Source organism: Lagopus leucura, unplaced genomic scaffold, assembly GCF_019238085.1.
Source record: "Lagopus leucura isolate 7727_CA_CO unplaced genomic scaffold, USGS_WTPT01 Super-Scaffold_100039, whole genome shotgun sequence".
In the NCBI taxonomy this organism is placed as follows: Eukaryota; Metazoa; Chordata; class Aves; order Galliformes; family Phasianidae; genus Lagopus; species Lagopus leucura.
In genome coordinates this window covers 4,766,816-4,781,704 of record NW_024962288.1, presented here as the reverse complement: position 1 = coordinate 4,781,704, position 14,889 = coordinate 4,766,816, and the positions used below count along the sequence as shown (strand labels likewise).

General features: G+C 49.2%; 1 protein-coding gene across 1 annotated transcript in view; it reads right to left on the bottom strand.

Annotated features, from left to right (window-relative positions):
* The window catches only part of RALY (RALY heterogeneous nuclear ribonucleoprotein), a 109,271-nt gene that overhangs the window by 16,542 nt on the left and 77,840 nt on the right, over window positions 1-14,889 (bottom strand). The window contains exon 2 of the mRNA XM_042883601.1: window positions 3,513-3,777. Coding sequence (XP_042739535.1) covers window positions 3,513-3,768 — 256 coding nt within the window. The 5' untranslated portion in view covers window positions 3,769-3,777. The remainder of the gene's footprint in view (window positions 1-3,512; window positions 3,778-14,889) is intronic.

The window sequence follows — 14,889 nt, the reverse complement described above, 5'->3', positions numbered from 1 at the left end:
TCTGTAGTTGGAAATGAATTGCAGTTATTTGCTTAATGGCTGTACCTCTCTTCATCAGCTAGGGACAAGACTTGTGCTCAACATCACATGCATGCCCTAGAACTATGTGCCTTGCAAGCAAAGGGACCATGGTGGCTACGCCGTGTGCTGCTGTTCTGGCACGGGGGCATGGAGGCATCAAAATGCCTCCTTTCATTGCTGTCTTTCACTCTCCACCCTTCCATATTCAGCTGCTAACGGAAATGTAGAAGAATGTTGAGCCTGAACAAGGATGTGAACAGGACAGCTCTGTGGATGGCTGCTGCCAACATGGATGTCTTTCTGTTTTGGAACAGTACAATGCCTTTGGCAATGCTATAGAGGAAGGGAGGAATAAATTCTTCCATGGTGCATCCCAGAGCACATCCCTGCTCAGCTCCAGTTCTCCTGCTGTGAACCCATTCTGCTGTCAAGGTGCATCTTGCAAGCTGCCAGTCACTTTTCTTGCAAAATGGAGAGCAACTGACAGCACCATACTGATTGACATCCTTCCAGGGAGATGCAATGAAAGCCGAACGGTGGATAATGTGGATAATGACAACAATTAGCTCAATTTGCTGGTATGCACTGCTAGAAATAGCATCACAGGGCCTTCACTGGGGTTGTACAGTCACAGTAGGAAATTTGTACTTTCGACCTGCAGCAGTGATGAGCCGTCAGAACCCCCAGGACTCCCTTGTCAATGAACACAGAAAGACAAAGCTCAGCATGCACATCAGCCTGGACACATTCTGTATCCCATTTCCATTCTGGCTCCCTGCTCCTTATCACTGAATCCATTTGCTCAGACCGTGGTATATATCCCTCCCTACCCATAACCAGGTGTCTCTTCCTGCACGAAATGAAGAGGTTGTTCTTTGTCTAGCACACATGTCAGGGACAGGTTACTGGTATGGAGCCAGCCTGAAGTGCAGAGCTCCTGCACTGAAATGGTGATGGCCTCCTGCAATGACTGGATTTGCTAAGAGCCTCTACAGAAAGCACAGTGGTAACCAGGACGTGCCTGGCAGAGCAGTCCATGACCCAGTGAGGGATGGGCTGCAGACACAGCTCCCAAACACCTCAATTTATGGATGCATTCAGTATCTGGCTGATCAGTTAAAATGCAAGTCTGACAGTCTGCACGTCCGCTGATAAAAAAAGACAGAATAAAATGCTATTAGGACATCCAGATAGAGAACTGATCTTATGAAGAAGATGCCAGACAGAAAGATGAGCTGCCTTGCTCAAGCTAAGGCCTGGCATGCAGGAGTGGCTCTGGATTCGGATGTCCTGCTACATGACTCCTGCTGGCACTGGGGACATGCAGCCCTGCACTACTGCAAGCTGCTGCCCCCCCAGCAGGTTCGAGGTGCTTTCCCCCTCCACCAGGTGCTGTCTATAGTGCATGGGTGGTAATTTCCCAGGAGCTCCTGTCATCCAGAATGCAGCAGTAGGCCTGAAGAGCACTGTTTTACTGCTCTTCTGCAGGATCAGATGCTTGCATGTGCAACCGGCTGAAGTTACTGCATGGAGCTGGGAAGGGACACTGGCTCCAGCCACCACGCTCCAGGTGCTTGGAGGACTGGACATTATAGTCTGAGACTTACATTCAAAATGCTGCTTTTGAAGCCTGACAGTACTGGCTGACTGAAAACCTGAAGGTTTTCAAAACCTGAAAAAACTGGCTGACCGAAACCTGAAGGTTTTGGTTTGAAGATGATAGCATGTCCCTCCAAGCCCTGCCCATGCACTGAGGCAGGGACAGCCTCACCAGCAACACACCTACCATGCCCATACCTGTCCCATCTTTCTTTTCCTCCACATTAGTACAGCCCACGTGGCTGTGAAGCCATGTTTTTGTAGGGGCCTTCTACTTTTCCTGTGCAGACTAATCACACTGTACAGCGTCTTTACCTCTTTCTTTCTGCTGGGTTCCACTGAAAGAAGCAAATCCACATTTATACTGGGCCACAAGTATTATAGGAAAGCATGCTGAACTCTTCTGTTGTGAGACTTGATCATGAAGAGAAGGCAAATGAAGGGGAACTGAACACCTCCTCCAGTGTGCGTGCAGTTCTCACAGCTGTAGCACGGTTATTTTGCCTTGCTGGCATGGCAGACCTCTGGGACCAGCACCAATAGTGAACAGTTCCAATCACAATACATATTATACATACATACAATACAATTATATAAATACACACAATTATAGGCATCTCAAGCAAAGTGGCTGTGTGGCCTTCTCTTAGCTGCACCTCTGACAGCAGTGCCAGCATGAGCTCCTCTGCTCCCCAGCACCTTGCTCATCATTTCTACAAATGATGCAAACATGTGGGCAACATCTGGGCTGCAGCAACCCTGGCACACTGCACTTCAGCTCTGCTTTGTGTTAACAGCAAGAGAAATGAAGAAAAGTTTCTGTATTGAATAAACCATGGATGGAAACAACACAGTGGCTTAAAGACATGACCTAGCACACAACTTCCTATTTCTGACTGCTGTGCTGGCAGCAGAGTGGGAATGGGTTGCAAATCGCTTCCCTGTGTGTCCAATGGCCGCTGCTTGCAGCAGACTTGGAAATAACAATTTTTCATTAAAAACACTGCCTTTGGTTCCAATTCTCAGCTTAGAGCTGGTGACAAAGGCTTCTCAGCATGTGACACTTCAGAGCAATCTGCAAAACAAGGATGCAGCTGGGAGCAGCTGGGGTGGTTTTGTTTGTTATTTCTTATCACACAGCAGTGCAGACAAGAGACTTTCACATATCTGGTGGGGGGAGAGTTATCTCACTGAACATCAGCTGGCTGAAGCCAGTCTGAAACAGTCCGAGTTAGATTATCACCTCTCTTGAAAGGCAAGGCTAAGGCTGGCAGCTTGGTACCTCCATCCCGACCTCAACCAGGTGTCTCAGACTCAAATACAGAGAAGCTCATCTCAGTTGATCACAGAGGATGTCCATGTGATCAGAAATGGTGAGACACCTGACTTCTGGATGGTGAAAAAAATAGGAGATCAAGTCCTCTGGTAGTGCTGAGGGAAGCCATTCAGGTAACGAGCTGCTCTTATTTCAGTCCAATCCTTCATTTCAGGATGCCACTTTTTCTACCCAGAGTCCCCTCTGCCTCTACAAAGTCCAAGCAGTGCTGTGGCCACAGTCCTGAGTGCACTAATACATCTGGATGGCTGTGCTTAGCCTCACTGCTGATCTGTAGGACAGCTCTGATGCTGGTCCCCAGCACTGTCACAGCCATGCCTGTACCTGGATACGGACCCTGCTGTTCCTGCCCCATGGACCAATATGCCCCCAGGCCTGTCTCATCACTACGGCCCTGCTGGCTCATCAGTGGGCTGTGTAATCCATTCACCATCCCTAAACCTGACCCTGACTTACAGATCAATGCTGCAGCCTGATCTTGGCCCAGCCATGCCTTGACTACCCTTCAGGGGGCTGTTGCACCTGGGCACCTAGAGCACCTGCACAAAAGACTTACCCAGTGTCTGGCCTGCAAGCACGCGTCCGTTCTCACCCAGCACGGCGGCACGTGCGTGCCTTTCATTGGAGTACTGTACGAAGGCGTAGCCCTTGTGAACGGAGCAGCCCACCACGCGGCCGTACTTGGAGAAAATGGTCTCCACGTCTGACTTCTTGACCACAGCTGTGTTGAGATTGCCAATGAAGACTCTGGAGTTGATGGACTTGGGGTCATTCTTGTTCGTTATGTTGCTTGTCTGCACCTTCAATGACATCTTGAACACCTGAATGAACAAAGCAGGAGTCAGGAAGGCGTGCAAGGGAATTACCTAAGTCTTACAAAAAGGGGAGGGGGAAAAGGGTTCCAGCAAGGCTGGAGCAAGAGGACCAGCTCCCCAACTACAGCTATCCTCTGGAGATCCCTCTGTGCTGGGCAGGAACTGCTGCCACCAGCACAAAGCTCAGCAGAGATGCATTTATCAGGTTGACTCTGAGTGTATGCTGGCTGCTTCCCAGGCAAAAAATAGTATTTAAATAGATTTTACATCCAAATAAAAGCTTTAATGCAATTAAAATAAAGTTTTTACCTGTCTATACTGAATTAGAGTTCAAGGACTGCTCTTTTTAGAGCAGTTTGCATTCAGCACTTTTGCTCATGCCCACCTCCTGGGCTTCCCCACAGGTCCCCCTGGCACAGGCTGGCTCTCCCCATGCACAAGGACAACCTAGACTCTGCAGATCTGCATCTGTAGACAGAATAAGGCTTCATTTTTCTGGAAGCAAGCAATGAAATTTACATGGTGAAGGAAACACTGTGCTCCTAGCTGATGTCTGATCTCTACCATTGCTGGGCTTTGAGCTGCATTCTGAGCTAACAGGAGATGTCACTGTTTGCTTGGGAATCATAAGCAGGCACTGCAGCCCGCCGGTACAGCTGCAAGGCACGATCCTCCCAGGTCCTTACCTGGGCTATCTCATGGGCAGTCGCTATGAAGGATCAGGGCTGGGAACTATTAAATAAATCTAGTCTTGCTGCCTATCATGCAGCTTCCTTTTGTTTATGCAACAAAAACTACAACTGTCCGAAGATATTGGTTTGATTTTCATCTTCCAAAAAAAAGAGGGGCTGTCTGGGGCTCATTACTGTCTGCTGGACACATACGATGTGATATTTACCCGGTAGCAGTCAGTGCAGAGCTGTGGGAGCTGTTTTACAATGCACATGGTTGGTGCTGCTCTTCCCTACATCTTCTCCCTGGCCCCTGCCAGGCACTCCAACATCTGCCTGAGCACTGCTGGGATGAAGTGCAGCCAGCTTTGGGGCTTCACCTCTCCATCTCTGTCTGGGCAGTCTGGCCTGGGATGGCTGGCAGCTCCCTGGCTCCACGGGGCAGCTCTCTGTGATCCCAAGTCCTGGGAGTTCTGCCCACCTGCAGCCCAGCCTGAAAAAAGTCTGTCCTCACTGGCAGAATCATTTCCCGACATGCTTTTTGGGGTTGTGCCAAGACTTTCAAACAACCAAAGTCCCTTTTCCCCTTCTTGTTATCCAGGGGTGGTGAGGCCCTGGCACTGCTCCCAGGAGTGGTGGGTGCCCCATCCCTAGAGATGACTGAGGCCATGGAGGGGCCCTGGGCAGCCTGAGCTGGGGGGCAGCCAGCCCACAGCAGGGAATGGGGCTGAATGTATTTCCATGCACAGAGGCAAGCATCAGCACCTCAGGGCCTGTCACCATGAGCTGTCTATTTCCAGGGTTTGCAGCAGCCCCATAGCAGGGGCCTGAGCCTGACCCATGCAAACAGGAGATATTTAACACCGACTGCAATCAATGAGCTCTATATGGACAAGTCATGACTGCCAGCCCTCAGCCTTTTTAATTTTCAGGGCATGAAGATCAGGGCACTCAGCTCCTTCATGGTTTGAAGTCTATCTGTGTGTAGCGGTGGAGTTAGGCCTGAGTGGGCTTCCTGGTGCCGCAGTGTCTTACCCAGCACCCAGACCTGAGTTCCCATCCATGTGAACCCCCACCCATGACACAACATGCTGGCACAGCACCTGGGGCACCTGCTTGAAAAACCCTCAGAAACTTATGGTGCCTTTAGGACCCACTGTCCAAATCGGGTCTCCCTGTCTCTGCGTGATTTCCCTGCGGCAGCATCCCCAGAGCTGCCCTCATCTGGGCTGTGCTGCCATGAATGGATGTTTCTACTTCCCAGCTTTTGCGCCGAACAAATTAAAATATAATCCTGTTGCTCAACACCCACTTCTTGTCACAGTCTGATCAATTTTATGCTGCTGCCCCATATCTCAGCTTAGGGAAAACCCTAAAGCTGCTGTTAGCCCAAACACTTCCCAAACTGTAGCATGCCCAGGAGAGTATTATTTATACTGCTCTGATTTCTGACCAGCTGTTTGCAGCTGTAAATACCAATTACATCAGTGTGCTGAGCTCCTTAAGCCCGTGTGGGAGGGATGTGGGTTAAGCTGTTTCCATGCTATGTTCAGAACATCAAGGTCTGGCTGGAAGACTCGGGTAAATCAAGGGCTTTTCCCCCAGATTTAAAGGGCTGCCTGCTCTCAGCAGCTGCATCATGACCCAGCTCTGCTGCTGCCACACACTTTGGGTGTTTTCTTTAAAAGAGCTGGATGAGGATGCTCCCCAGGTGGGCACTCAGGTACCAGATGAATTTTCAGTTTGAGAATACATTACCAGCAGTAATCCCTCCACACCTCCTCCTCCTCCACTTCACCTTCATTCATCATTAGGACAGACAAGTTATGAGGAATGACACCCCTCTGACAACACTTTAATGAAGGTGGGACACAAATTCCCTGTTTTACAGATGGGTTACCAAGGGGCTTGCCAGCTAACACATGACTTGAGAAGAGGCCCCTGAAGTCCTGGCAGGAGTTCACCTGCACAAAGCTACCAGCTCCCTGCTCTGCGCGGACCTGTCTGAGGTGGGGGTAGGATTCCTGCTCCCAAGCTACGACCTGAAGCCTTCAGCCTGAATTCCTTGAGCTCCTTCTGCACCCTGCCTAATGGCAACCATTCCCCAGAGGGTGCTGGTGGGGAGCAGGACACTTCCCATGGCATCCCCAAGGTACCATCTGACAGGTAGGTGCCATGTGGAATGCTGCCTGCCCCTAGGTTCCATCTCCCACCTCACATCTTTCTTGTCCAGCTCCATGCTCCAGATATGGCACCTGCAGGTGCTTCCCTTATGGTTTCTGCTGCAGAAGGAACTGTGCCTGGTGGCTGGTCAGTGATGGTTTGGTGGCTCTGGGTGACAAACTCCAGGTCAGGCCAGCTGATGGCCACATCACTGGGCAAGACTTGGGAGGAAGCCATTGAGGACCAGAGGTCCTAAGTGCCATCTGCCCACTGACTGCTGCCCCTGTCCCTGTTGTGACAGGGATGGGAGCCACAGCCTCGACCACAAGATCTGTGAGCGCTTGTCCAGGCTGAGATTTCAGCCCCACCAGCAACATCCTCCATCTAACAGGCCAGTGCCAAGCACTTTTCTGCTGTCCTCACACACTGCTGGCTTTCCTGGAGAAAACAACCCCCTTTCCACCCAATTAATTTCTGCTGTCTTCTTGTACACAATTCTCATTTTGCATCACTTCTTGCTATCCTCACTGTAACAATCAAACTTTAATCACCAGTTGCTCCCCAAATGCTGATCACCACATACTAACAGCACCTATCCTAACCACACACCAGCAGAGCGCTCTGCATCACACCCGGGTGAAATCCAGCACTGGCTCAACCCCAACTTCCATGAGAAACATCACAGCTCTCCCTCGTGGTCAGCAGAGCACAGGATCTCTTTGAGCTACCATCCCTTTGATAACATCACATAAAAACCAGTGGGAGCCCTTGGCAAAGCATCCTGGCGATTCTCCGATTATGTATATATATATAAAAATATATACAGCAGAGACAGGTACCAGTGGTGATACATTGATATTCTAATAACTACAGCTGTCTAGAGGATGCATTCTCACATCTATTATTTTGCCTTTCTCCCTCAAGCAAGTACTGCAACAAGGCAGGCTTGAGTCACAAAAGAGAGTAAGAAAGAAAAAATGCAACTAGTAAAGAATGATTCTTATCAATTGGACGTGGACAAATGGATGTATAAAGGGGTCATTGCAGACCTCAAAGAACACAAAGCACACATGAGTATGATTATTTCTGCTTTCTGGAAGGGAAACCGAGACACAAAGCTTACTTCCAGTTTCTGAGGAAGGCTGTCAGTCCTGCTAAATCTCGCAATTCTGCTGGGAATTCCCTGATATTTGCTGTTTTGCTTAAAGCTTCAGCTGCTGTGTTCATGCAATTGTGTGAAGTGACACACGTTCCTGTTCCACGAAACCAATAAACTGCTAACAACAACCCTATAAAATAAAATACAGTAGGATAGGATAGAATAAAACAAAGTAAAAACCTTATAAAGCCCCAGAAGCCCTGTGCTGGGGCTCAGCACGATGAGGCCTCCATGGGGCCACAGTCTGAATGCTCTGTGCATGCAGCATCCATCTCCCACTTCTCCTCCCTACCCGGGGCAGCGTGGCTGGAAACGATGTCATGGCCCCTGCTGTCACTCATGTTCAGGGATCCCTTAAAGATATTGATATTCAATCTGGTAGCAGCCCAAGGCCAGAGCTGGTTTACTTGATAAGCTATTTTTCCTTCCCGCTTTAAGTGCCTTGCTTCACAGATTAGCTGTTTAATTGAGAGCCAGGTGTCTAAAAACCCCAGAGGCTCCATCTTAGTGATGAACTGTCACAGAAGAAGAAGGCAAAGAAAAACCACCCAACCCTGCCACTCTCTTTGCGGAAAGCTCTTTATTTGTGTGACGGCCACACACAGCCGGGTTGTTATTTTCCTCTTATCACACTTGTTCACAAAATGAGAAACACGGTTTTTCATCCTGTCCTGGTCCCTGCCCAACTTTCCCCAGGTTGGTGGCCCTGCGCTGAGACAGATGACAAAAGAGCCGGTCCTGCAGAGACCTCAGGGGACAAAGCTGCTCCTTGCCATGGGCTCAAGAACGCTGTGGCCCTTTGGGGTACCCCATCTGGCAGACTGCTCCCCAGCGTCCCGTGGGGCTGGAGGCTGCGTGGCCCCAATGCCTCCTGCTCGCTTGCTGGGGTAAGCCCCAGCTACATGGGCTCACTTTTTTCTGCATCTGCTGTGTGCTCACTCAGGTCAAAATCTGATTCTGCCGCAGCCAGGCACTTGGCTCGGAGCGATTTCTAAATGGAGCAGCTCCTCCTTTATCCATAGATGTAGCTTTAAATAAACACAATGCATTACAAGACCCTGCCTGCCTTGCCCTGCCCCAGCAATAGCACAGAAAGGCAGATGCATCTACAACTGAACTCCTCGCCACCTCTGGTGCCAATCACTCCTCCTCGGGAGCTGGCAGTAATTTGCTGGTGAGTCCCCAGGCACCGGAGCTAAGCTCTGAAGCACTGCTTTAATAACCAACACGATCCCTGCAATCTTTTTAATAGCTTTTGAGTTCCCAGCACCTCCTCCACAGCAACCTGGGGGGGTCTCAGCCTTTCTCTCAGAGAGCAGAAATACCCTCCGCAATGCTGTGTGGTTCAGTAAGTAGAATAAACTGGAAAGGAACGAGTCCTTGGGTCTTCTGGAGAAAATGGCTCTGACTTTCCCAAATGTGATTGTTAGGGGACCAGGAAGTTATTAAAAGAAGGGAGTAAATAAAGACATTGCAGGTGTCACACTCGTTATGCAGGAGCAGAGATGCCGTTTGGGGAACGGGCAGTGTGAGGATGTCTGCAGTCTCCATCTGACCCCAAATGGACCAGAAATTGGGGGTGTTCTCCAAAACGGTCAGTGCTTACTTCACGGACTTGGTTTCCTCAACCTCTCTGCTTTAAGTGCTAACTCCCCAAAGCTGGGGCTCAGTGCAGATGGAAGCACGGCGCTCCTGCAGACAGGTGGATGCTGAGTGCACAACAGTGTGTACAGAATTAGCTGCTTCATAGCACTCCTCCAGCTCTCTGTCTTGCTACGCAAAGAGCCTGCTTTTATAATTTTTAATTAAAACGAGTCATTTTGAACTGGAGAAATCCTGCCAATCCTTTGAAAACCTGGTCGTGATTTAGATTTCAGTGCATCTGGCAAATCCCTCGTAAAGGAGCAATAAATAATCAGTAGCTGTTTTAATAAGTATTTAATCAGTTGTTAAAGGTACAATAGTTACAAAGTCTATCAGGTCAGCACACAGTTTATAGCTGTGGCTCGTAACCATCTGTCCTACATATTATTCATGCCTATAGAAAGCTTAAAAATCTATTTGTCAAGGTCTTAAATCCTAGTGAGTGTGATAAAGGGATGACCTATGGCTGGAAACCCTGAGATAAAGCCAAGTACAACTGCACCAGCCCTGCCTGCCTGCCTGTCTCCTGCTGAAGCCAGACGCTGACAGCTCCTTCCACCTGACAGCATACAGGGCCAATTAAACCATCATGTAAAAGTCATCCCACCATCCGTGCTCCGCCAGCAGCAAGAATTTGGGCATTTTCTGAAGCCTGTGTGTATCAACGTCATGGGTTTCAAGTACCTGCTGGAACTTGAACTGTCCCAGTCACACAAAACTTCTCTGGACTCTACTTCCTCCATGAAAATAATTCTTAAATGAAGGCATTTTTTTCCCCCTAAAAATAGAGTTTGTATCATCATTTGATTGCAGAATATGCAACAAGTCGACTTTTCAGGAGTCTCTGCTTCTAATCGTCTTGGGAATCTCCTGTGAACAGACTCACATTCTTTTTGACAGTAGCAAAATAAATTTTAAAGGTCAATTGACTCAGATAAGCCCAGCCTGGCAGCACTTTCAGATGCAGAATTCCAGGCATAACATTTAGGTTGTGCTCCAGAACAGAAACAAAATTCTTTGGAGGAAAGAATCTTTAAAAGGAAAGGAAAAAAAAAAAGAGAGAAGAAGAAGAAAATGAAAAGGAAACAGCAATTAAATAGAATGTCATCTGTAATCCCACTGGTGCAAAACCTGATGATTACCTACTGGGCTGTGGACAATGCTACATGTATTAATCCAATTAAAGTCCTTTTTTTACAGGCATCTGAAGCCAGCTCATTAGTGTGTTACTGAGATGCTCATTAATGGCTGGCCATGACTAATTTCTTGAGAATTATTCTTTAATCCTTTATCATTCACTGCCTAATGGGAAAACACAATGTTTCCATCCCCCACTCTCCCACTTGTACACAGTGAAAACCGGTTCTCATCAGCTGCCTATTGACTTGATGTTACTTAATGAACAGTCCCCCACCTGCCCAACTGTTGTTTTAACAGCAAATGATTTACTCATGAGGAAAGTGAGATCTTCAGCAAGTGAACTTTCTGGGAACTTTCTGAGCAGCTTAATGAACCGGCATCTTTGTGCTGCTTCTTGTGTCTCCCTGAGATGTGCAGAGAGGAGATGGAGAGCTGAAGAAGCCCTCTGACAAAGGCTCGTGGGTGAGTGGAGCACCGCCAAGGGGGAAATCTGGGACCCCACAGCAATCATTTAACCACCTGACAGGGCTACAGCTCCTGAAGAACAGCTGCCAAAGGGTGTAATTCTCCTTGTTCATCCTCTGGAGACTTTCAACTTGAGACTGGATCAGGCCCGGGGCAACCTGATCTCGCTCTGGATGTCCCTGATCATTTCAGGGCAGTTGGACCAGATAACCTTTAAAGTTCCCTTCTAACTCTAAGGACTCTATAAGATCTCTGCCTGCCTTTTGGCAGAGGTGAGTGTGGCAATGCCATCAGTTCCTCAACACACTGCTGGACTCCCAGTGGGACCGTCCTCATGCTCAGCCTCTCACCACCCCTCTCTGCCAGCAGCCCCTATGAGCCAGAAGAGCTGGGGTAATGTTTTTCTGCAGGACCAAGCACAAGTTGAGCATTCCCACACCGCCACGTGCTTCCTGCCACTGGGGATTTCAGCAAAGCCCCACATGCCATGTGAGTTGGCAAAGCCACGCGGTGAGGAGGACACTCCTGTGTTAGAGGGGCAGCTTGAGGCCCCAGTGGGACTCAGGAATGTTTTGCTTTGCAGGTCAACAGCCGATCACCCCCATTCTTCAAGGGAATTAACACCAGGGGATACCAGTGATGCCCAGTGCCTGCTCCTCACAGTGTTTTCAGAGTGGGGAGCAGAGCATGGGGTGGAGCCTCAGGAGGCACAGAGCCAGAGGAAAGTGCAGCCCTTGGCACGCTGATCCTCTGCTTTCTAGCAGCTGAAGTTCTGGACATTCTTGTCCTCTCCTGGAGTTAATTATCAGCTGACTGCCTTTGAAAATTATTTCAGACAGTCTAAATATTCAGAATGACACCAGTGATTAAGACATATATCTCTGTAAAGCCAACTGGTTGTGGGCTCCCACTCCACCTGCTGTGTGATCTGCTCAAACCTGAATGCTGCGCTCACGGCTCTGCATGGGGCAGAGAGGCAGCAGAACCCTCACCCCAAGGTAAGCACCCTACAGAGGAGGGTTCTGTGCCAGTGGTGAGGACAGGGAGACCTGGAGAGCAGCTGGGCTGCTTGGAGTGGTTGCTATGGTATCACCTACATCAGTTGCCATTATCTTTTCTCTCGCTCTACACCTACTGGTCTTTGCCTCCCTTGGTTTACATGGACACACAGACTAAGACACAGCCTGGCTCAACGCAGGCACATCTGTTCCTATGCTGTCCTCCGAATCTGCTCCCACCTGCCCAGTGGTGCTCTACCCATCTTGCCCCTGACGTGAGCCAAAACTGGGAGTGAAGGTGCACCACCTGCTGCTCCAATTCCCCATCAATGACATCACGCCAGCGATGGATTCCTTTCTGTACGATGTGGCTGTGAGTGATGGATCAGGATGGCGCAGCTGATGCTGCTTTCATCTCCTCACATCTTCCAGGACAGCATCACCCTTTCCTTTGCAGCATTAAGCTCTTGTAACAGGGGTTAAAAAAGCAAGCCCCTTTTTAAAAATAATACAGAAAGATTAGTAAGCCATCATTGTTTTTTGATTATGGTCATCCTTTCCTGTAAATGAAGTTCAAAAGTCATTAAAAGATTTGTCAGCTGTGACTTATGAGCCTTTCCTGCTGCAGGGGAGTGAAGCAATGACAAATGCCCTCCACTGCTGTCATCTGTTATGTGTTAGAAGTTGCCGCGTTCCAATTACCAGGAACCCACCGAATCTGTAAACGAAAAGCAACTCAAATATCCCACACAGCCATTGGGACCATTAGTCAGAGCTGGAGAGTTCCAGTGGCACAGCATCGGTTGGGAGGGCGTCAGCAATAAATAAATAACACTTTGCACGCGTGCAGGGACTGCTGGCTACTGCATGCAGCTTCATCAGCGCCAATTACATTTTGTGCCTGCTTTGGGGAGGTAGAAACTCCCAGTTGCCCAAGCAGAAGGCAGGGCTGACGGGCTGCAGGATCTCAGGCCACTGGGACCCGATCAGCATCAGATCAGGACCAGGAGCTCCACAGCCCAGCCAAAAGCTAAATAGAAAAAAAAACCCAGCACGCTCATTTTTCTTGCTTGCAGCACAGTGGCAAAGGCTACACACAGCCAGAGCCCAGCCCTGCCTGCCACTTGCAGAGGAGCGTTTCTCCCTGGAGCAGCCACAGAAGCCATGCAGGGCTCAGTGCTCACCGTGGGTGCCTCCAGCCACACCAGGGAACTCTTCCATACTCAGTGCAGTGGGAAACTCCACAGTTTCCCAGTGTCCTCCTGCTACCCCTTGCCCTGGGGCCCAGCACTTGTGTGTGCTTTACATGCCAAGCTGGGGCCTACCAAGATAGAACAATCCTGGGTCAAGAAGGGCACACATCAGATGTCACCGACTGATCTGTGTGATGGAGGTGGAATGGCGTCGTGTCTCTTGTTAACACAACAGCTTATAAAATCAATTAGATCCCATTAAATGCCAATTCGGCCCTCATCACACTTAACCTCCTCCATGAGAGGGGTAATGGCCCATAGCACTTTACTGCCTCTTTGGCTTTAATTTGTTGGGCATGGCGGAAGGAGCACTTGCAATGGCTAATCTTGCTCCCCCCATCAGCAAAGCCTCTCCCTGCCTTTGAGAAAAGGGGGAGCACAGCCTGGACTCTGTGCCAGCAGGCAGCTATGGATGCCTGGCTCCTGAGTCAAGGTTAAGCTGTCCCACATGGCTTCCTCCACGCCTGCATGGAAGTGGCTGGTGGGGAGGGAGGTGAGGGAACACCAAAATGGTGAGCAAATGGCTTGATTCCTGGCATCAATACTGAGTATATGGGGCAGCAAACTTCTCCAGCCTGGCATCACTCAAAGCAATACCACCCAAATCTTTGGACAAGATTGACCCCAAGCTTTTCTCTATCCAAGCCCACGTCCTGGAGGAGTCACACCAGAGCAGGGATGCAGTACTATGGCTGTGACTTGGTCACAGGGCTGTCATGAAGGACAGGAGCTCTGTGGCCTGCATATGGCAGCAGCCATCACCTACCTGCCTCCCACAAATCCAGCAGGAGGACCAATGCTCCCCTTCATTTGGGCACCAAGTTGTCTTTGAGACCCTTAAAGGAACTGGTTGATGTCCTCATGCACAGAAGTTGGTTATTTTCCATTCACTTTCCTGATCTCTGTACAGCAGCAGGCAGGAATTTATCCTGCCTTTGGGAATACCCCACCCAACCCCATCCTGTGAGTAAAATCAGCTGCATGGGGCTGCATTTACCAGCCCTGCCCACGGATCTTTGGAGGCTTAAATGAGCCAGCATGACTTTCAACTGCTGTTTGCTTTCCTTGCTGCACAGGGCATCTTTGCCTATCGCCAAAAACTGCGAGCAGAAACAGATCTGTCTGGACATGGCCACTCCACAATTACTCATTTTAACAGTAGCAGTCATTGGAAAAGCAAAAGAAGAATGATTTCATTTTCATAACCTTGAGCTCCCCATGCACTGCTTGGACGAGTTTGTCTGCATTATTTTCAGCTCTCAGGAGGCAGGCACTGCATTGCTTTACAGCAGAACGCACCCGGCTGCGCACGCATCGAAGCGCCCATGGAAAGGGCAAACCCTTGTGATACACCAAATGGTTTTGTGAGAGCCTGGTTCTGCGAAGGGCAAGGAAAAGGCTTTGTATTTCTATGCATTTATCTTTTATAGAAGAGTCTGAAACACACCAAGACCTCTTCACACCACACAGTTATTACTCAGGAGCTCACTACTGCAAGATACCACCGGTGTTCTCACTAGACATGGGAAAATCAAGGAAATTTCATTTTTAAGTGTTTTCCAATCTTCCATTCACCCCAAGACTTTAATTTTGATAGGTCAAACTGACAGCCGAGTGTGCAATGG